We start from the raw sequence: 22,350 nt of genomic DNA, 5'->3' as shown, positions 1-22,350 counted from the left end.
CATAATTTTGCAAATGCCAATATAATTTAATCTTCAGATCTTTTTAATGATTTTAGCGATGATTAAATTGCAAAGGGTTCCCTGATGGGGAATCAGAAGGGAGAAGAGAAAAAAGTCTAATATGAACATATCCTTTTGTGACAAGAAAGGATTTTATTTCAGGCACCATATGCTGCCAATGCTGTATCTCATCATTTAATAAGGATTGTACCCAAAACAAAGGAAAATAATTAGAACTTTAAATGAACTACAAACAAATCAAGCAATTTATAGCAAAACTATTACAAGGGAGTGACAAGATTAGTATCTTTAGTAGTTAGATGTTGATTTACAATATGGTAAAAATATGTCTGATCAAGTCATATTATGTTAAGTGTTGCTCATTGGGTGTCTACTCCAACTTATGGCATAAGCCTTCCTTAATGACAAACATAACCTGCATTAGAGAGCCCTTTGCTTCAAATGTTCCCTCAGGATAAACAGAGTTTACACAAATTCAGAATAAGCTCTTGATAGAAACTGAACATTTGGAAAGGAATCAGTCACTTTCCTGACATATGGCATCATCTGTTTTAGGCATTATAATAAATCATTAAACAGAAAATGGATACATTTCAATTGGGTACCATCAAACCAATGATTCTTCACGTTTGAATATCTTTTTATTTGGTGTGATAGAATATCAAATCTGAAATGTAGTTTTCTATATCAGAAATCCCTATCTATTCTGGTATCAAACACGAAAAATAAATCTTCTGGTAATGTACTGCACATCTTAAATTAAGAGGAAGTCCTCTGCGCCACATATTTAAATACTTAAGGTACATCAAATAGCCATGAAAATTTTTGAATAATTGAAGGCAAATATTGGCCAGTCTGTAGTCTACAACAAGTCCTGAGTGCCAGGAAGTGGTGAGCACCATGCGCTGAGTTTGTGCAGTCAGACTGCACTGTAAAATAAGCAATAATGTGTCCCCGGAGTCCTGATTCATCTGACCACAGGAGACTACGCGGTGGCAGACTATTGAGTGATGTTGTGATCTAGGTTTCACAGAAAGAGAAGAAATAATAACATGCTTCAGGTTTTTCCTTTCACATTGAAATTTAATTTGTATTAATACTCCAGGCTTAATATATGTACATAACAACTGAGCATCTTTGATGTTGTTAATGCAGCTAATGAAAGTTTTTTTTAAAGCTTGCATCAAAAAAATTATACAGCTTGCCAAGTTGTGTTGAATGCTCTGATCCGTTCATTGTTGGTGTGAGAACAACAGAAAATGAAAGAGAACTCAGATCCAAAATAGGAGACCAAGGTTAAATTGAGTTTTACATATTAAAAGGAGAAGACAAAAAACAGGGTTGTGAAATTTATTATGGGTTCCAAAACCTGTGGAGTGACCCATGAACCCCCATTTCAGATTGTCCTGTGGGGAGATGAATTTTTTTAAGACATAAATTACACCTAATGATGACACCATAAAAAAGAACAATAATGGAAAGCTATTCTGTATTTCATTATACTGTATTATTTGGTGCACCTGATACACACACTGCCTGTTTATGAGTAACCGTATTAGCAGATGCTCAGCCAAAGCATTTACTTTGACCTTGCCATTCTCATTGGGGCATGAAATTACGGTGCTGGCACCTCGATATTACAGCTATAAATACTGTAAACTGCATATCTGGGCTACGTTTTCTATTGTCTTTCAACATAAACCTGATCGGTATTTATTTAAAGGAAAACCCATTGCTCGTCAGGTTATTTACAGCTCTATTTTCAGTGGCTCTATTCCCTCAGTATTTTTTAAGGGCAAAGTGGCAGCAAGGCTCTTACACTAAATCCATTTCTCCAATTCTGTCAGTTCTGGACTTTATGGGTCAGCACCTAGGCAGGACAACCAATTATAAAAATTGCTTACTAAAATATTTTGGATGATAAAAGGTGAATGCCTTTTTTGACTGTTCTCCAAGACCTGAATTATATAGTTGCCCTTGAGTTTAAATTACTTACATTTTGAATATCGTATTTGGAAAAAAAATTGCATGACAGGGGTCATAAATAGATGGAGGTCAATGGGTTATTAAAAAATTGAGCACAACTTCAATGTGTTTCACAGTCTACGCTGGTGAGAGATTGTACATGTCATTTGGTACAACTGCTTGAAACTAGGGTGCCCTAAATAATGACCACTCTCATAGAGTATTCATTTATGTATTAAAAAAAGAGGGACTCTGCTCTCATTTCCCTGCTTTATCACCTTGTACTGATGACAAAGTAGGCAAGGCCTAGGCTAGGTGGCGCCGTGGAGTAATTTATAACCACATCAATCCCTTTACCCTCTCTGCAGGCCTTGGTCATTGTCATTTTTGTCCGAGAGGTGAGCCACATAACCCCGCTTATAAACAGCATATCTGAGATGATGAACCTTATCCTTACCCTTACCTTCATAGAAGCTATGGTAATAGACCAACAGCTTACCTGTGTTTCCTGTGACCCTCGATCACTGGCCCCTCCACTCAGGGTGAAATCTATTAGTATTATTTATTCAACTCAGTAACAACTGGGACAATATAAAAAAGAAACAAATCAAGGTATCATTTATGTCTCACGGACAATGAATATACTGTCCATTTCACATTCTGAATTTACATTAAAAAATGTGTGAATATTCTGTGTACTTTACTTTCTCTGTCAAACTGCATTCAGTTTTTGTAATCTAAGAGCCACTGACTGGTGTCAGCTCAGGAGCTGTGGTCAAACTGACATGTTGAAAATGTTGTTGACTTTATTCCCTTCCTTTTGGGAGGTAATTATGTATGTAACTGCTAAATGTTTGAGAAAATGGTGGTGCCAAAATGGGACCTCAGCACTCTTTGAGGCTAAATACGTTAATTGTAGAGGACATAGATGGAACAATTCACTAAATGAGACTGTAGCACATCACATTTCAGTCAAATACAATGAAATTTACTTAATCTTGGCAAGCAATAAGTCAACCCCGATTGCTTTAAAATGGCTTTAAATGCAATTCATTTTCCCACTTCCCTGCAAGAAAAAAAAAATCTGGGTTTAACTCATACATATTACATCTAAGTGACAATCTTTCGATATCTCAGCCAGTTTATTCAACATGGACTCCAGGACAGCTAGACTTCTTGGACTGCATAATTGCTAATGCATGCTCCGAAAGTGAAAGTAGAAAAGAAACAAAATTGTATTTTCCAACAAACATTGAAATAAACTACACAATTAAAATTTCTATGGGAAAAAAACAGTGATGTAACCAGAGCAGCATCCATCAATGTAGATTAGGGCATAAATGTGCAGAGAAATAATATGCACAAGTGAGACATTTGTGTAAAGATTCTGCAACATGCAATCAAAGTGGGGCCTATTTTCTCCTTCATCAGCCGTCCAACGTAAGTACTGGCAAGAAGAGGATTCCAATTTAAATTCTACTCCACTGGGAGATGGTATTGTTTCATTTTATGTGTGCTTTGACATTTCTGACTGTTAATATAGAGTAAAATCCTCAAGTATTTACATAAATATTGCATTAAACTGAATTAGAAATTAAGACTGACACATTTGCTGCGGTGACGGAGGGAGAAGTATAATGATTAAGTTTGTAGGTCGAAAGGTTGAGAGGATAGATAGATGTTGGGCACAGAAACAGGGGTTGTGCTGGCCTGCTGTGTTTTATAGACAAACGTCTATTAAGGCTCAGTTACAACAGAAAAGACCAATCCTAGAGACATATTTCCAACAGATCAAATTCTGTTACTCTTTTAAATTAATGCATTGAAATTTCATGGAGAATAAGTGACAATTTTTTCAATGAAACGTTTGTTAATTTGGCACCTTCACTTTGGAGAATACGAAACATTATTTACATTCATCCTGTCGTGAGGCTTCTTATACCTGTATATTAAAATGAAAGACTATTGCAAACCATTTTCCTGAAGCAACACAGGAGATTCTACACGAATGTTCAGAATTTCAAGGTTCACATTTGTATGACTATATAACAGTTATCTGATGGGTATCTCGGAGTGCTACTCTAACACTTTTTGCTTAGGGTTTCTTTACCCTATTTTCACTCATCTTTATCTCTTTGAGATCAATGTCCCTATGCAAATTGAGCTCTTGCTTAGACCTACAATGGGAACTGATGTTCCAAAATAAATCTGCATTAAAGTATCATACATATTTCATGGACATAAAGTGCAGTAAGAGCAAGGCATTTTGGATAGTGGAACTCTGCGGAGTTTACAACAAAGTATAAAGTAAAAAGAAAATGTGGTATAGTATGACATCATATCTCAATTGATCTTTTTCTCCCTTCGGCTTTTCACCTCAGTTGCCTCCCTCTAACCCTGTCTCTAAATCCTTCTACCAATATATTAACTAGCTCTCCTCTCGACGTGTCCAAACCATCACAGTCTGGCCTCTCTGATTTTATCTCCAAAACCTCTAACAAGTGCTGTCCTTTTGATGTACTCATTCCTGAGCCTATCCATCCTGTTCTGGGCTTGCACTAGGAGCTAGTATGACTAAGCCACTGTGGCTCCGTGTAAAAGAATTGAGTAAGCCACAAAAAGCCACACTCTGTGTCCAAGACAGTGGTGCAGCGCGCGGACGACCAATGCTCATCGTGGGGGGCGTGGAGGGGTCCAGGGGGCCTCCCCCGGGAAATTTTTTAGAAAATGGGGTTGTTTTCCTGTATTCTGAGGGCAAAATCATTTGTTCAGTTTACCTACAAAAATACACTAAAGTCAACAGTTCAAGCTTAACTATCTTTATTTCTGTCCTACTTATTCAGAGGATTCCAATTTAAATTCCATTCACTATGTGAAGATACAGTCATACAAAATATTACTCAATGTTTACTTGTAAGTTTTACTTGGACTAGAAGATATTTTAACTTTGACCACCACCAAAACCATTGGTATGCCATAGTTTATTTTATTTTTTTAAATTCAATAACATGATTTTTCATTTCAATTTAAAAGGCATGAAAAATAGCAAGCAAGGTGAATACACATTTACATGCATCGCTGGTTATTCCTGCTGGTCATAGGAAACAAAAGTCTAAGACTACAAACAAGTATTGATAATACCTTTCATTTACCCTCTGATCGGTCTGTCACCACTCCTCCCCCCTCTCAGCATTCACCATTTGTTTATTAATGAGGACTTCAACACAAACTGTACTATAAAACACTGGATTATTTTGATCGATCGTCCTCGCCTTGTCTTACACCAATTCGCGGGTTCAGCTTCTAAAAAAACAATATTTTTGTTTTTCATTGGACGAGAGGAGGTCATGACCCGAGTGCATATTTAATGATCGGGAGCGTTCGGGTCACTTCGGCTATTTCCGTCGGCATGCTTCGGCTGAATTCCATCGGCATGCGGAAGTAGCGAAAATAGTGGCGCTATTTCCACATGCCGACGGAATTTAGCCGCGCCGCTAGCGAGCGAAAAAGTTGTAAGTTTTAGCCATTTTTCCATAAAAATAAGAACTCCACTGTGGCTAACCAGTCTAAAAACCTTGTAGCCAATCTGGAATTTACTTCGCCGATGGCGAAGTGGCGAATGGCTAGTGCAAGCCCAGCTGTTCACTCCCAAAGAGAACCTCAGCATCTTCATCTCTGCTACCTCCAGCTCTGTCTCCTGTCTTTTCCTCAGTGACACTGTCTCGAGACCAAACAACATCGCTGGTCTCACCAGAGTTTTGTACACCTTTCAAGTCAGTCAGTCATCTTCTGATTACCACCGCTATATCCACCGCAGCGGGTCACGGGGAGCCGGAGCCTATCTCGGCGGCATAGGGCGTGAGGCGGGGGACACTCCCGGCACGATGCCAGTGAACCACAGGTGCACCTTTCATTTTAGCTGAAATCCTTCTATCACACATCACACCTGACACTTTTCTCCACCCATTCCATCCTGCCTGTACACGCTTTATCACCTCTTTTCCACACTCTCCACTGGACTGTTGACCCTAAGTACTTAAAATCCTCCACATTCTTGATCTCTTCTCCCTGTAACCTCACTCTTCCACTTGGGTCCCTCTCATTCACACACATGTACTCTGTCTTACTGCAGCTAACCTTCATTCCTCTCCTTTCAAGGACAAACCTCTACCTCTCTAGCTTCTCCTCCACCTGTTCCCTGCTCTCACTACAGATCACAATGTAATCTGCAAACATCATAGCCCATGGAGATTCCTGTCTAATTACGTCTGTCAGCCTGTCCATCACCATATTAGCGAACAAGAAGGTGCACAGAGCTGATCCCTGATGCAGTCCCACCCCCACCTCGAACTCCTCTGTCACACCTACAGCACACCTCACCATTGTCTTACAGTCCTCATACATGTTCAGCACCGCTCTAACATACTGCTCTGCCACTCCAGACTTCCTCATACAATACCACAGTTCCTCCCTGGACACCCTGTCATAAGCTTTCTCCAGATCTACAAAAACACAATGCAGCTCCATCTGGCCTTCTCTGTACCTCTCTATCAACATCCTCAAAGCAAATACTGCATCTGTAGTACTCTTTTCGGAATGAAACTGTAAAGCTGCTCACAAATGCTCACTTCTGCCCTTAGTCTAGCTTCAACTACCCTTTCTCATAACTTTATTGTATGGCTCATCAGCTTTATTCCTCTGTAGTTGCCACAACTCTCCGCATCTCCCTTGTTCATAAAAATGGGCACCAGCCCACTTCTCCATTTCTCAGGCATCTTCTCATTAGCTAAGATCCTGTTGAACAACCCAGTCAGAAACTCTACTGCCACCTCTCCTAGACACTCATACCTCTACAGGTATATCATCAGGACCAATTACCTTTCCACTCTTCATCCTCTTCAATGCCCTCCTCACTTCATCCTGACTGATCTTTGCTACTTTCTATTCCACAACAGTCACCTCTACTAGTCTTTGTTCTGTCTCATTTTCCTCGTTCATCAACTCTTCAAAGTACAGTAATACCTCTGTACTCGACCGCCTCTATACTCGACCAAATCGGTGCTCGACCAAAAAATTCAAGTAGAAAATGCATCGGACCCCGAACAGATTTTCGGTACTCGACCAGCCGAGTCGACCCGAACGCGCTCCTCGGCTGCGCTCCTCGGCCAGCAGGTAAGCGTCAGTTCGACTCAGACCGCCAGCGGAGTAAGACGTACGCAAATTACGTACACAAAGACGTACGGAAATTATAGCAAAATATGAAAGTGGTGTACGAGTGTCCGACCTCGCGTCGCAGTACGAAATGGCAAAGTCAACCATTTCCACTATCTTGAAGCAGAAGCAACTGACAATGGACAGGTTCCTTCTTAAAGAAAAGAGGAAGGCTACTGCCCAGCCAGATTCACCTCCACGGAAGAGAGAGAGAAGGGAGAAAACCCCTGAAGGCGCGTTACCTAGCGTCATCATGGAAGGGGATTCCCCTTCCATGATGACGCTAGTGCCCTCAACCACTCTCCAAAACGTAAAGTAAATTATACAAAATGGTTTATAATGCTTTATCTTTATCATGTACTGCTTGTGCACATTTACGTCTTCATTGTTGTTTAGATACACGTTCTTATAATATTTTAGGTATTTTTCTAAATGGTAAGAACGGATTAAAATACTTTCCATTATTTCTTATGGGAAAATTGGTTTCGGTGTTCAAACAAATCGGTGCTCAACCACCACCTCAGAACGGATTATGGTCGAGTACAGAGGTATTACTGTACTCTTCCCATCACACTACTGGCACCTGTCAATAGACTTCCATCCCTATCCTGAATCACCCTAACCTGCTTCACATCCTTCCCATTTCTGTCTCTGTCTTGCCAACCTGTAAAAATAAGTCTCTCTATCCTTACTGTCCAACCTAGCATACAAGTTATCATAAGCCCCTTGTTTGGCCTTTGCTACCTCTACTTTCACCTTACGCTGCATCTCCCTGTACTCCTGTCTACTCTCCTTAGTCCTCTCAGTGTCCCACTTCTTCTTAGCTGACCTCTTTCTCTGTATACATTTCTATGTACCTCCTCATTCCACCACCAAGTCTCCTTATCTACTTTCCTTCCAGATGACACACCAAGTACTCTCCTACCTCCTATCTCCTTCAGATTACACTGTCTACACAAGATGTAGTCGACCTCCAATCTTATAGGTCACCCTTTGTTCCAGCCTCTTCTGGAAGAAAGTATTCACTATAGCCGTTTCAATCCCTTTTGCAAAGTCAACCACCATTTGTCCTTCTGCATTCCTCTCTTGGATACCAAACCTGCCCAACACCTCCTCTTCACCTCTGTTTCCTGCACCAACATGTCCATTGAAGTCTGCACCAATGACAACTCTCTCACTTCTAGATATGATCTGCATCACCTCATCAAAGTCCAACTAGAACTTCTCCTTCTCCTCTAGCTCACATCCTACCAGTGGAGCATACTCATTAACAACATTGAACATCACACCTTTGATTTCTTGCTTCAAACTAATCACTACCTGACACTCTTTTTACCTCCAGGACATTCCTAACAAACTCCTCCTTCAAGGTAACTCCTACTCCACTTCTCATCCTATCTACACCATGATAGAAAAACTTGAACCCTGCTCCTGAACTTCTAGCCTTGCTACCTTTCCACCTGGTCTCCCGGAGAAACAGTATGTCTACCTTCCTCCTCTGCATCATGTCAACCAACTCTCTTCCTTTTCCTGTCATAGTTCCAACATTCAATGTTCCTACCCTCAGTCCTATACTCTCAGTGTTCCTCTTCTCTCTCTTCCTTCGAACACACTTTCCTCCTCTCCTTCAACCAAGAGTAGTCCAATTTCCAAAGGCACCCTGTAGGTGAACAGCACCAATGGCGGTCGTTGTTAACCGGGGCCTCAACCGATCCGGTATGGAAGTCATAGATTTGAGTCGCATGTTTGATTTGGCAAAATTTTTACACTGGATGCCATTCCTGACACAACCATCTGTATTTATCTGGGCTTGGGACCGGCACAATATGACACTGGATTGTGCCATCTTGCGGCTTGTATTTGAGAGAAATAGCAGTAGATTATGAACATGCCTCAGTTGTCAATAATGGGACACATACAGAAATTTCAAAAGATATCAAGAGTCATTACAGACACAGGAGATGTGTGTAGTAGCAGCCAGCAACCATGGATTTGGTTTCAAGTTACCTTCCCATGTCATGGAGCTTTTAGGCTCACTTTTCACCGTTTGGTTACTCTAATGCTGCAGGACTAGTCCCCAAACACTGTAGAGGTGCGGTATCCTAAGAAAAAAACTGTCCTGCAAAAAACTGAAATAACAATACTAGCGTAAACAGTATACCTAAGGCCAGGCAGCTTTTCTCATTTACTAACCAGCTGTAAGAAGTACATGGTGAAATTGCGCACATTCCCATTACCATTAGTAAAGTGAACTTTAGTTTACAGAACTAAAGCTTTTTATTTCCCAAACAAAACTGTACCCTGTGTGAGAAATCACCTCACTGAATTGCTAAAAAACAAGAGCCATCATTCCTGTATAGAAAGCCCCCTGTGTCATGCCTCAAATTTACTATTACAGTTAAATTAAGTAAAAGGGTTCAAATGCTTGAAGGCAGTATTGATAATTCCATTGAAATGCAGAGAGTTTGTCAATATTAATTTTCCTGAACCCAAAGGAGCATCCCAACTGGTGTGTCATTTATTCACAGGGTCGGATTCAGGCACTCCGAAGCTAAATCGACCTTTGTTAGACCCCCCAGGGCAAACAGCTAGTCACAACCTTTGATCCTTATAAAGCAAAGTAAAACACTCCCAAAATAAAAAACAGATACAGTATCTGCAAAACTGGACAACCACATGGATTAAAATAATACAATGTTAATACGATTTTGTGACAGCCATGCAGTATTACTTTTATTTTTCAAGGCTTCTTGCAGTATATTTCAAATAAATCAAGAGCAAATCACATGCCTCTCACCTTTTTTCTTCAAGAATGCTTTCCTGGTTGCCAAGGGACTTTCTTGTACTTTAGGGTTCTGTAGAAATTTCACAGCTGTGGCAATCTGGGAAGACACAAAATGTTTTATTATTATTTATTTTATTACTCAATGTGATGCCTGTATAGACAGTCATAGACAGTCTACTGATGGTGCTTTCAACAGTACAAAACTAGACCATCTTTAAGAAAGGGATTAATTGTAAATCAAGACCAAAGAACAAAAAAAGAAGAGAGAAAAGGAATCCTTTTAAAAGTTGCTTTTAAGCCCCTACACTCAGAAGTGATGAAGAATGACCACCTGACCAACTTTCAGCTAAATGTTGGGAACAACCAAATCAGCAGTTATAAAATCAACCCATCAAAAGTGCTGGATAAATGGAGTATGGAGCTTAATTTGCTATTACCCCTTAAAGACAAACTTCCATTCTTAAGTGCGCAGACGAAGAAAATCTATACTTGCAGAGGTGATCGTTTGTATCTAATAACTTGAGAATCCTAGGCTGAAAACTTCTGTAATTCTTCCAGTTTAAAACCTGCTATGATCAAATCACCCAGCCTGAATGTCATAATGACTTGAAACGTTAATGCACTAGAAAGTTAAATAGCATCAGAACACACAGTAGTTTTAAGTGCATCACGTTCATCGATTCTATTATGTTTTCCTTCGAGATGCACCTTAATTTTCCACCCCAGTATGCATTTCCAAGAACTGTAAGGAGAAAAAAAATCTTCCTCAAATGGCATTAAAACATAAATTTGGACTGGGCGCCATTAAGTAGCGCATCCTAAAATAGATAAATATATAAGAACAGAGAGAAAAATGAAACACACTAGAGGGGAGGTTTAGATGACTTATTATCGCACCTGTGGTCCCAATGATTCAATTGTAAAAGTCATCCCTCTAATAGGTTGAAAGGTTTTGATTACTCTTCTTTTCTCTTAGTGTTGAAAGATAGAACGTGATTGAGCGCCCTGCCAGTGGTAATTCGTTTTGGGTAATGCATTGCATATACTATGAACCCTGTTCAATTCCAAAGAATTGCAGTTTTAAATTGTCCGAGGTGTGAGTGTGGCAGGGAAGCTGTGTAAAGAGCTAAATGCACGGTACAGTACAAAACTTTTAACAACATGACAAAATGTATTCCTTCATTTTCCTTTCCAATGTTTTAATTAGCAACACGAGTGAATACGGTATTCTTAAGCATCTACACAGCTACAATAAAAGTACTCCACATGGTAAGGATGAATCACTGATGAAACTTTTAGTTAATTTTTTTCAAAATCTGACAGATTTATTCCAACAAATACTGCTACAATTCATTTAGACACTAATCTACTATTTCACGGTGACAATACAGTAACCTTGATATTCATCAGAATACACAAGTGGCATGGCAGTCCTTGTATCTATTTGCTGAAGGCTTATTCAAGTCAGTCATCTGGAACCTTCACTGTGACATGCAGACTAAACTATTTGCATGGTCAACCCTCATCTGATGATGTGGGTCAAAGGATAGAGTTAAATATAGAGAAAATAAAATACATTTTAAAAAATCAGAAAGCTCTTGGTAAAGCTTTAATAGTTCAATGAAATTAGTCAACAAAACATCTTGTGGTAATTGTAGAATTCAGAAATAATAAACAAAAGAAAATCTAACCTTTTAATAATTATTCCAAATAAGACAGCCATGTTACTGAAAGGTAATGATCTCATAAAGGGGGAAAACGCTGAATGAGCAAATCTTGTTTACATTGTCCTAAAATTTCAATAGCGCAACACAGACTAGAAAATTGTGTCAATGCTAATGGGCATAAGTATGACATCTTAGTAAGGACCTCAGCTAGCTCAGCGGTACACTAATGAGGCAAATGTCCATTTGGTTAAAACTCTTGTGGTAGATCTTCAGGGAGAGGAAAAGTGCACTTCTTAGCAGATGACATAGATGCTTTGCACAAGTTCCATCCAGACATCTCAATCAATTATAACCACATTGCACAGGTTTCAGTCTTGTCTTGTTATTGACTTATGGATCATCTCAGTTATAGTGTTGGATAGCACACAACTGAGCTTTTAACGGAGTAAGATGGATAACAGCACACAGCAGTAAAAAAGATACAAAGATAACAAAATGAAATTCTCTTTTTTTCGAACACGAATAAATATTTTTTACTTAAATCAACAAATAGGCATTGATGTAAACCGCAATCAAAGTTTAGATTGCTAATATACCAAAGTGCACCGTGTTAAAAGCAATAATCTTTACAAACTAGATAACCAATAGAGTGTAAGGTAATTCCGAAAAAGAGGCAAAAATCCAATCACAGGAAGAGATAACACTAACCAACACACTTAAAGAGAGTGAAGTTGTTAAACCGACAAGATTACAACAATGTTATTGAGTTTGAATTGGACAAGACTTTGTACTGCCCTTGTCTGAAAATTACAACTGTGATACCTTGAATTGTCAGAAATGAGGATGAAATCCAATTACATTCGAACGGCATGGTTGCATGTCTGAAGAAAACTATGTAACCAGTTGTATATTTTTCTTCTAACAAGTAAAAGCATTTAACTATATTATATATTAAGATCTAGGAATAGTTTATGTAAGATTTCAAGATTTGGGAAGTAATTTTTTTTCTGCAATAAAATAAGAATGGAGCGTATGCCTTACAAATGTTTCAGGCATTTAAAATTACAGCAAGTAATGTAAAGGAAATGGAGAACATTTGAACTGCAACTGACAAAAAAGTAAGAACAAAGAGAAAACTCTTGATGTCTGTGTGAACACTTCGGTCAAATCAAACCACCAATTAAAGGAAAATCCTTTACTGACAGCGTTGTACAAAAAAAAAAAGGAGTGTTTGCAACTGTCACTACTGTTTATTTAATGTTGACATGAATTAAATACTGTCGTGTCACAAGCAACTTCACAAAGATTCTACAGACATTTAAAGAAAGAAAGATCTTTGTCATTATACACAGACGGTACAACAACGAAATTGGGCCAACATGACCTAATATTCCTTAGATGCGTGTTTTCCTGATAATGGGAGGAAACTGGAGAACCCGGAGAAAACCCAATCAGACATGGAGAGAACATGCAAACTCTTCACAAAAAGGCCTAGTTGGAAATGATGGGATTTGAACCCCTGACCTTCTTGCTGTGAGGCAGCAGTGCTAATCACTACACCACTGTACCATTTCCTTTTATTTTTTTTAAAGAAAATTAATTAGCATGCAGTTAGTAGATTACTAATGCATTTCACAAAAAAGGTATTAAAACTTTTATTTTCAAACAATGACGACATTCATACAGCATGATGGCACCAGAAACTCAATGCAATAGAGGGGCTAAAAGGAAATCATTAGCAAGTATAGAATACAGTCTCACTGTGAATCAATTCATTCCAAATTGGCCCGGCTTGTACATTTGTGGTGAAGTGCCCCTGATATAATAACAGACTGATAGACATGAACAAAAATTGTGTTAGGATCATCTCAAATTTCTCCCCCAAACACATGTTGGAGGACCAAAAGCCAGAGAAAGTGAGAGACGAGGAAAAATGAAGCTCTATATTAATTTGGTGCTTCCATGGATGATTTGCTATCAGGGCTGGTTGTCTTAAATGACTTAACCCAATACCTCTGTGATACCAGAGCCCTGTCAGAGAGGAATGAAGCTTAAATGCAATTACTTTTAGTTGCCTGACTGCTTCATGTGGCCAACAGTGCTTTTTAATCTTTTTAAAAGAGCGGCTTTAAATGCCCTTCTAATTGTAACATCGTTCCCACCTTAATGTGACCTTTAGTAGAGGAAGCAAAGTCTCATGAGGCAAGCTTCACGAAATTATTGACCCTGAAGTGAGGTCGAGACCCGATCATTTAGGTAACCCAGGAGTTTTGCTGACCCTGCTTAACCACACTGACAATGACAAAAATGTATTTTTCTGTCTCCAGCAGGTTTAAACTTTTATTGATGTAAAGCGCAACAAGTTGTAGAAAAGGGGATAGTAAACAAATACATGAGAAAATATAATGCTTTGCTTTCCTTCCTTGCTTTTTTCTCTGAATATGGTAAATGTGTATCGAATGGTCATAAGTTTAGAAATTAAAGGGCGGAGACTAAATTTCAATAGATGATAAAGGGTCATGGAAAACTTTATTGACATTTACTTTGCAAAGGTTTAAAAATAACATCCAGAGCAGTACCAGTGTCAGTTTTAGACACATGAACAGGGGTGCATCATGACATCATTATGAGCATAATGTGACTTTTGAGAGAGGACAGCATGATGGCAATTATGCTTTTTCAAGACTACTGCATTAAAATACTTTCCGTTGAGAATCATTTCCCTATCAGAGCTCTGAGACCACAGTAGCACTTCAATAGTAAGCAACACTTGGTGTTCTGGTTTTAACTTGAGTTAAAGCATATTTATATTTCAAAATGGCAAGCCCATATTTTTCTAGTCTCCTGGGTATGCATAAAGATGACTTTTTTGTTTTGTTTGATATTAATTTAAGCTGATATAGACATGGAAACTATAGTTTTACATTCACAGGCCTGTTTCAAGAACTTGATGAACAAGATTGAAAAAGGACATTTTATTGCAGTGTAAACAAAATTCATGCCAGCATTTTTTTTTTACCCCTTACAATTTAAACCTGAAGATAAGCATGACATTCAAACAAATTGACTGAAGTTAAAGAGTACAGTACAGCTCAGACTGACGTTCTTTAATGTGTAACTGTCAGTCCTGTTGCCTGGGGTTGCCCTTGCTTAACTTGTGAGAAAGATGACTGTTTAGATAAGGACACCCCCAGCCCAGGGAGCCCAGAGAGTTGTGATGATTTAAGAGCAGCAACTCCATCGGTAACACCTCACTTTCAGCTGCTTTTGACAATACTTATACAGCCCACAAATTCCTTTCAATTCCTGTAACAGGCCAAAACCATGAGTCTGGCGGCGCTCTGAAAGATGAGGGTCATCAGAGATTAACCCATGGCACTTTAGCAGTGGGGGCGCATGAGAGGAGTCGCAATGGAGCACAACAAACTACTTAGCCACCACAAAACAATCCAGCCCCTTCTCAGCTTCAATCCAGTAATGGATACTTCCTCAGCTCCTCAATTGGTCAAAATGTTTTCATACAATAATTTAATTCAGAAACACATTTACAAAGCAGGAGTAATCAATTTTAATTAGTTGATTTTTTTTTCCATTCGCATAAAATTTAATGTACTACCATCGATCTCCTTTGTTCTTTAATGCAGTGCCTCTTTACTGTAATTCAAAGCTTTTTTTCTTCTTTGTCCATTTCTTTTACAGTTAATGATGACATTCAGAGACAAGCAGCTACTGAGTAACGACACCAACCATTACTTAAGACAAGAGCGCACAAGATGTAATTTTAGACTATAGCAATGTGCTAAAAAAATATGCCTATAATGTAGTTAATGTATGAAAAATGTTTTTTACTAAAAGAACCTTTAATATATTAATTTACATGAAAATTAGGCAGCATACAAATGTGGTCGTTGCTTGCTGGTTTTATGTTACTCAGTTTAATATATTTTTATATAACGATAATAATAATAATAAAAATGTTTCTTTTAATGAAAAAAAAACTGTAGTGAATTGAGCATTTGTAACAGTATTTTATGACAAATGCAATGGACAAATAATTACCAAACAAATAAATCTTACAAAATAATATAACCTTCTATTTAAACTTTGGTTTATAAACAACTTGTGAAATATAGAAAGATATTGATTTATTCTTTTCAAAAATAAACTCACTCTCCATAAAATTTAAAACAAAGAAAAACGACACTGAAATACAGTATATTGTCACTGGTAAACAATCTACATATAAAAAAGAGCGGCTACAGTCAAATAAACAAAACAACAAAGCTTAACAACTACCACTGCTGTGTGTGTTGCCCTTCTTAACATTGGGGCCCCCAGGCCTTTCAAACTCAATTAGTTGATTGAGGAAAAATGCAAGTAGCACCAGTAACAAACAACAAGAAGAGACACAGCACAGAAGTTGTGTTGTAATGTCAGAAGAAGAGCCACCTTCATCGTGACTGCAAATAACAGTGACAACCCTATTCTCTTCTGTTGATCCAAATTTGGACCATCACTGGCACAGCTCTCACCTAAAAACAGATACACACCAAGTATTGTGTTACAGCAATGTAACACAAAGTGAATCACTGAAACGAGTAAAATAAAGCACGGAGATTGGGTGAAAATGCAGCCAGTTTGCATTATTTTTGTGAGGAGTTCTGCCAAGTTGAAGAATAAAAATAGAATAGAGAGGCAAGTGACAACAGAGAGAGGAATCTTTTTATTGATCTCATTATTCCCTGTTGGGCACATTGTAACACCAGATGAAAGTATTGCCACAATGACAACCAGATTGTGACATTCCAGTGGCATTAAAATCCATGTCAATTCTTCTCCTGTCAATAGCCGCAATTAAGTAATTGTGTGTTTTCAATCAGCAATTTCAGGGTCTTCAAAAGGGGTCAAAAATTGGTGGTGTAACCCTTCACACAGGGTGAGACCCTTCTTTCCTTTGCATGAAAGAGCCGTATAGCGTTTGAGACACGATGAGACAGGGTCAGAGCCAGAGAAGATTAACATCGCCATCTACTGGTCAGGGGTGGAAGCGGTACAGTAACAAGAGGGAGGAAAAGACTGGCAGTTTACCCTTTCACCGAGACGTGTCAAAGATGTTTAGACACACTTGCCAAGACAATAGGCCACACATCCACAGCGGTACATTAATCAGATTGAAATCACCATCAAAATTAGGGAAGAAACTTGAGAGAGTAAGGCTTCTTTTATTAAATGAAACAGGTCGAGTCTGTTCCTGATCTCATTAAGTGACAAAGGAAAAATGTTGGCTTCCAACTGCCAGTAAGAATTTAACCTCAAGCGCAGGATAACCATAAAAACAGTGTGGTGTTGACAGCATCAGAAAGCAACGATTATGACTGTTTGAAAAATAGCACTTCTTTTTTCTCACTTATCAAGATGACAGAGTTTACCAACAAGACTTCTTTGTAGTTCCATCCATCTATTTTCTTGTAGACAAGACGATCTACAAGAAAATCATCTCATCTGCAGCCCCTTATCTGTTATGCAGGTCACATTCAGCTGCAGCCTATCCCACAACGTGCAAAAGGTGGGGTACACCCCAGATAAGACACCAGCTCATTGCAGGCCCAAGTGAAAAAACTACACACTCACAATACATAAGACATACTGTATATGTCTTATGTGCGTGTGTATACACACACATATATATATACATACATACATACATACATACATACATACATACATACATACAATATGACAATTTGAAGTGATCAATTCACCAAGGCTGCATGTTTTTGGAGGCGAGAGGAAACCAAAGAACCCACGCAGGACATACAAACTCTGCAAACAAAAGAATCAAACCCGGAACCATCTTGCTGTGAGGCAACAGCCGCCTCTTTAATTCTTTATTCTAACGTTTCCAACCCAGCCTCAGAATCTTAATGGTACAATAAAGTGAGAAAAGAATGTGTGACATCTGATTTATAAGACCACACCTACACATAATCCTCCTCTTCTGATGACTTCATACAGAATTTTCAGGTTTTTCAGGAAGTCGGCATTAAGCAGACTGTAACAATTAAAAAAAACAACTGATGTAAAGACAGTACATTTAGTCCCATATTACTTCAGCCTTATGCAAAGTTCTTACATTTAATCACAGTACCGACTACATGCCATTAATGGTTAAAGTCGAGGCATCGATGCCCATTAAAACTTAGTATCAACTCATGTAGTGACGTTGATAAACAAGATTTTACCAGGCCTTTCTGAACGACAGATGAGAAGAGACAACCTACAGTGAACCATGATAATGTCACACAGGGTGACGTGTTACAGCAAAGGTGCTGAGTTGGCAAGCAGTTCAGCAGCAGACGTGCACCTGTTCTGACATTTTCTGTCGACCTTGACACAAAAAACACATGACAATGCCACTCTGCATTTCAAAAGTACAGCCTGTTTGACAAAGCCCCTTCACTTCCCCTTTTCTTATCCCCCATGGTACATAAAATACTTTTCACACATTATGGATGGAGAGAAAACCCCAATACAGTCCTTCAGATGTGAGTAAGCAACAACAAGGGGTTTTGTACAGAATCAGATTTGGGTACAAAGATTCTAGGTCCATAATGCTTCCCAAATTGATAGTGGTCACAATCTGGACAAAAACGTCCTCAGCTTTTCTTTGATTCATTCCATTTTACTTGCATCTTTTGAGATTCTTCACAATCACATTTGATGTACTATTTCAGTAAAAGAGAAAAGGAAAATAAATATAATATTCAAATTAATCACTATGTTAACAATATGTGAAGAATTTTTGACACACATACCAGGGAGGGGAGCCCATTCATGTTCTGTATTATTGTCAGTTTTGCCAGTGGCTATGGTTGTTGTTTTTGTTTACTGTGCCAGCCAGTTTCACTGCTGGTCTAAACTTCTGCCGCACCTTAATAATAGCTTTTAAAAGTCTTGTTTCACCTTAAGACTGTGTGCCAACACAAAGAACATTAGCAAGAGTTTCAAGAAACCGACGGCTGTCTAATATACATGAAGGAATTGACATTCTGCCACAATCAGTGCCAAGTGTTGCTCAACATTTACAGTGTAAGAAAACATGTCATTTAACAATAGGCCTGAAACCAGTTGATATAAAAACAAAAAGCCATGCAAAACTTATGAAAATAGGTCAATATTTTATTTTTGGCAAATTTATATGTGCTAAAATGAAATCAAAGAAATTATTAAAGTTTGTTTCATTCAGAAAGCGTACTTTGGAAAACCGCAGCTGAATTGTGAGTCAGGCTGAACTTTCCATGACAACACACCGAAAACTAAACAGTTTACTGTCAAAGCACCTCAGTATCTCACATCTAAAGGCTAATTAGACTGCGTTCTGTCAGTTAAGTGTTCTATTTTTGTGGGGTTTTAAGATAATTTATCTCAGTTTCTGTATACTGTCACTTTCATTTTAGTCTGGAGAGTGGCCCATTATCTCTTTTTTCAGATTCCCTAGATAATGCCACAATCTCAGGCTGCCACATACAGAGAAATTCTAAAAACCCATTAGCATTTTGCTTTCATTATTTTTAATCAAACACTGAAAACCAACACATATTAATTAATAACCATTAGCAGTTTTTTGCCCCTCTCCAAGAGGAGATGTTTGGGGGGGGGGGGGGAAGCAATTAACTTAACAAAATTTTTTTCTTTTTTCAGAAATCCCTGATAAATGCTATGTGAGGTAAAAGTAAGAACCGTAATACATTCTTGCTGTCATATTCCATTAAACTGCTATTACAGTCTTGATATAACTATTAGTCACTACGTTATTAATAATATTAATGTATTTACATTTTTGGTATACAAGCCTGCTTTCATGCAACAATTTATTAACCTGCTTTCAGATATGTTAAAACGTTCCCCATCTAGTTCTATTGTGTTTACCATTGATTGTAAAAACAGTCAAAATCTAAGTCAAATCCCCCTCTGCCCCCACCTCGTAATGTATTGGAGCGGACTATTTACATTAGAGGACTGGAATAAAGTGCATTTACATCTGAAGCATAACTTCATAATTTACATTCCAACATTTATTAGAGGTGACAAACGAGCATTTGGTCCACTTGTGCTTTTCCACAATGCAGTAGTCATTCAATCCATATAAATTACAGCTGGGCAAGGCAGTGCAAGAGCAAATTATTTTATTATATTTATGCATGTATGACTCTATAGGGGGTTACAAAGACAAACAAGGAATTACTTGATTAGGCTGAATGTGGTTAACAAAGAAAGAAATATGAGAATGGGGTTGAGTCAATCAAATTTCAGCATTATTTAAATGTTGGCTTAATTAAAAAAAATCTAAACTACACTGAGTGTCAAGGCTTTAGATCTACAAGATTGGTGCATTTATAAAATGACTAAACTGCATCTGTTACCTTAACTACATTTTACAGTAGACTACTGTGTGTTTTATACAGATCAGAGAGCTATTTTTAACTACTGTTGTTCCAATAGCTTTCCCGTAGCAAGAGCAAATATTATTCAATTAAAAGAAACTTGCCTAAAAGGCAGTATTATATTACATAATGAGACAGGGTAGCATTTTCAGAAGTGTAGTTAAAAATTCACTGAGGGGATCCCAGTATTTGAACAAATATCTGACGCTGCAGGGGAGCTTGCCGACAAATTAACAGCTAATAACTTACTGGGAAGCCAGATAAAAAGAGGAAAAAAATGGTCCCCCAAAGTGTCAATTACAAATAATTTTTCCTCTCATTTTTTTTCCATACTTGTGAAAACATGGTAAGCTAAAACCCATTTTGAGTACCGGACCACAATTACATGCTGCTCATTTCTTCCTTTTTTTTTTTTAGATTTTACTCACTGGATTCATTCACAGAGAAACAATTCAGCATCGACAGCAATACTGTTCTGCCAGCGTAAGCCTATGGTTCCCTTGTGAGAGTACTTGCTGGTCAGAGAAGAAAGACAGATGGGTGAAGGGACAGGGGGAAATAAAGAGGGATTCAATCAAATTCATGTTCATTTAAATCAGAGGACATCACAAAAATGAGAAAGATGCTGACAAATCAAAAGGTCTCAGTACCGGAATTACCATAGTCATTTACTTATTAAAGCTAGGATTCTTCCTGTCAATCAAGAGCCATCACATTCTCCAATTGCGCCGGAAAGCCAGCGTAATTGCTTCTCATACTAATCAACACAACTTGTGTAATTATGCCTTGAAAGTGACATTGGAGGCTGAGAGTGATGTGAGCAGTCTTGACAGCGGAGACATCTCAGATTCATCGGGAGATTTCCAGCCTCGCTGCAAGGAGACAAGCCGCTCTCAGACCAAGTTACTCACTCGAGCAGTTTACAACCATAAACACAAAGAAAAGACAGTAAATCAAGCTGAAGTAATTACAATGCAGAATCGAGAATGCAAAGGAAGCTCAATAAGGCCACTTTCCAAAATATATTGAAGCAAACTGACTATGCTGTAATTAAACTGGTGTCATATTTCTATAATTTCTTAAACAAACACGTCATGAAAGTACACTAAATAGTAGGAGAATGGAAAATTATAGCCGTTACGACACTACTTGAATTATATTTATATTCTGTTAAATCACGGCCTTTGCTCGTCTCTACACTGAACTTTGCATAAAGCCAGGTTTATTATGAATCTATGCGGGGGAAAGATGTCCAAAACCATTTCCCAGAATCCATCTGTCACTATTCACACTGGCCAAGCTGGGGGAGGGGGTGGGGGTCAGAGAGAGGTCAAATTGCTGCAACAAATCAAGAACCACGGGTCACAACATGAAACTCTATCTACATAAAATATGTGTTATTATTGACATTCAGTGACAGCAGCTTCTTCTTCATTTACTATGAACTTTACAGTGAATTAACGGATTTTCAATGTGGTCATCAAAAATAGAGTCATTGTCAGGATTGGCAGTGCAGATCTAATGTGGCTAAGCAGATGAGGCAGAGATCACAAAATATCATAAATTACACAAAATTCATAAAATACGTTGGACTCATCTGTGTTTATCATGTTCAAAGAGCTGGAAGGATTCATCAGAAAAAGTCGCAAACATCAAAAAGCAGTCAACTGATGAGTCTGGCATACGATGAGGGTTATAAACATAATGATTTCATCAGTGAACAGAAATGAACACAAGAGATTTATGGTTTGTAAAAAGTTCAAACAACAGAAAAACCAAAAATCCTTGTCTGTGTCATTCCTTACTTGTGACCTCCAAACTTAAACACATGTGGAAAAGAACGCAAACAAATATTCTGTCGTGGCCAAACATGAAAACACAATATATATATATATATATATATATATATATATATATATAGTACAGTCACTGACACAGAAAACAGAGGCTTTTACTGGAAAAGCCAGCGTGAATCACCCCTTGCGTTCAACTCTAATGAGTCAAAAAGTGTGACCTGCACTTAAACAAGAAGTCACAGCCTGAAGCTGTAAACTCATTTTCCCCATCTAAGCCAGCAACGTCGGCAGGACCTGGAAGATGTACTCCGACCATGCACGATAAATTTGACGTGAAATCATAATCATAAAAGCAATTAGCTGACCCTGCGCCACTCGTCCTTGGACATGACAGTGAGAATTCATACAGAGTCCTCTAAGGAGGTTTGCTGCTGGGTTGGGCGAGGATGGCAAAAAGTGCA

At 38.3% G+C, this 22,350-nt stretch overlaps 1 protein-coding gene across 1 annotated transcript in view; it reads right to left on the bottom strand.

The window, feature by feature from the left end:
* The window catches only part of pex14 (peroxisomal biogenesis factor 14), a 58,000-nt gene that overhangs the window by 23,067 nt on the left and 12,583 nt on the right, over positions 1 to 22,350 (bottom strand). The window contains exon 3 of the mRNA XM_068334336.1: positions 9,995 to 10,079. Within this exon, the coding sequence (XP_068190437.1) occupies positions 9,995 to 10,079 (85 nt within the window). The remainder of the gene's footprint in view (positions 1 to 9,994; positions 10,080 to 22,350) is intronic.

Source organism: Antennarius striatus, chromosome 2 (assembly GCF_040054535.1).
Source record: "Antennarius striatus isolate MH-2024 chromosome 2, ASM4005453v1, whole genome shotgun sequence".
Taxonomy (NCBI): Eukaryota; Metazoa; Chordata; class Actinopteri; order Lophiiformes; family Antennariidae; genus Antennarius; species Antennarius striatus.
This window is presented reverse-complemented; position numbering and strand designations above follow the sequence as displayed.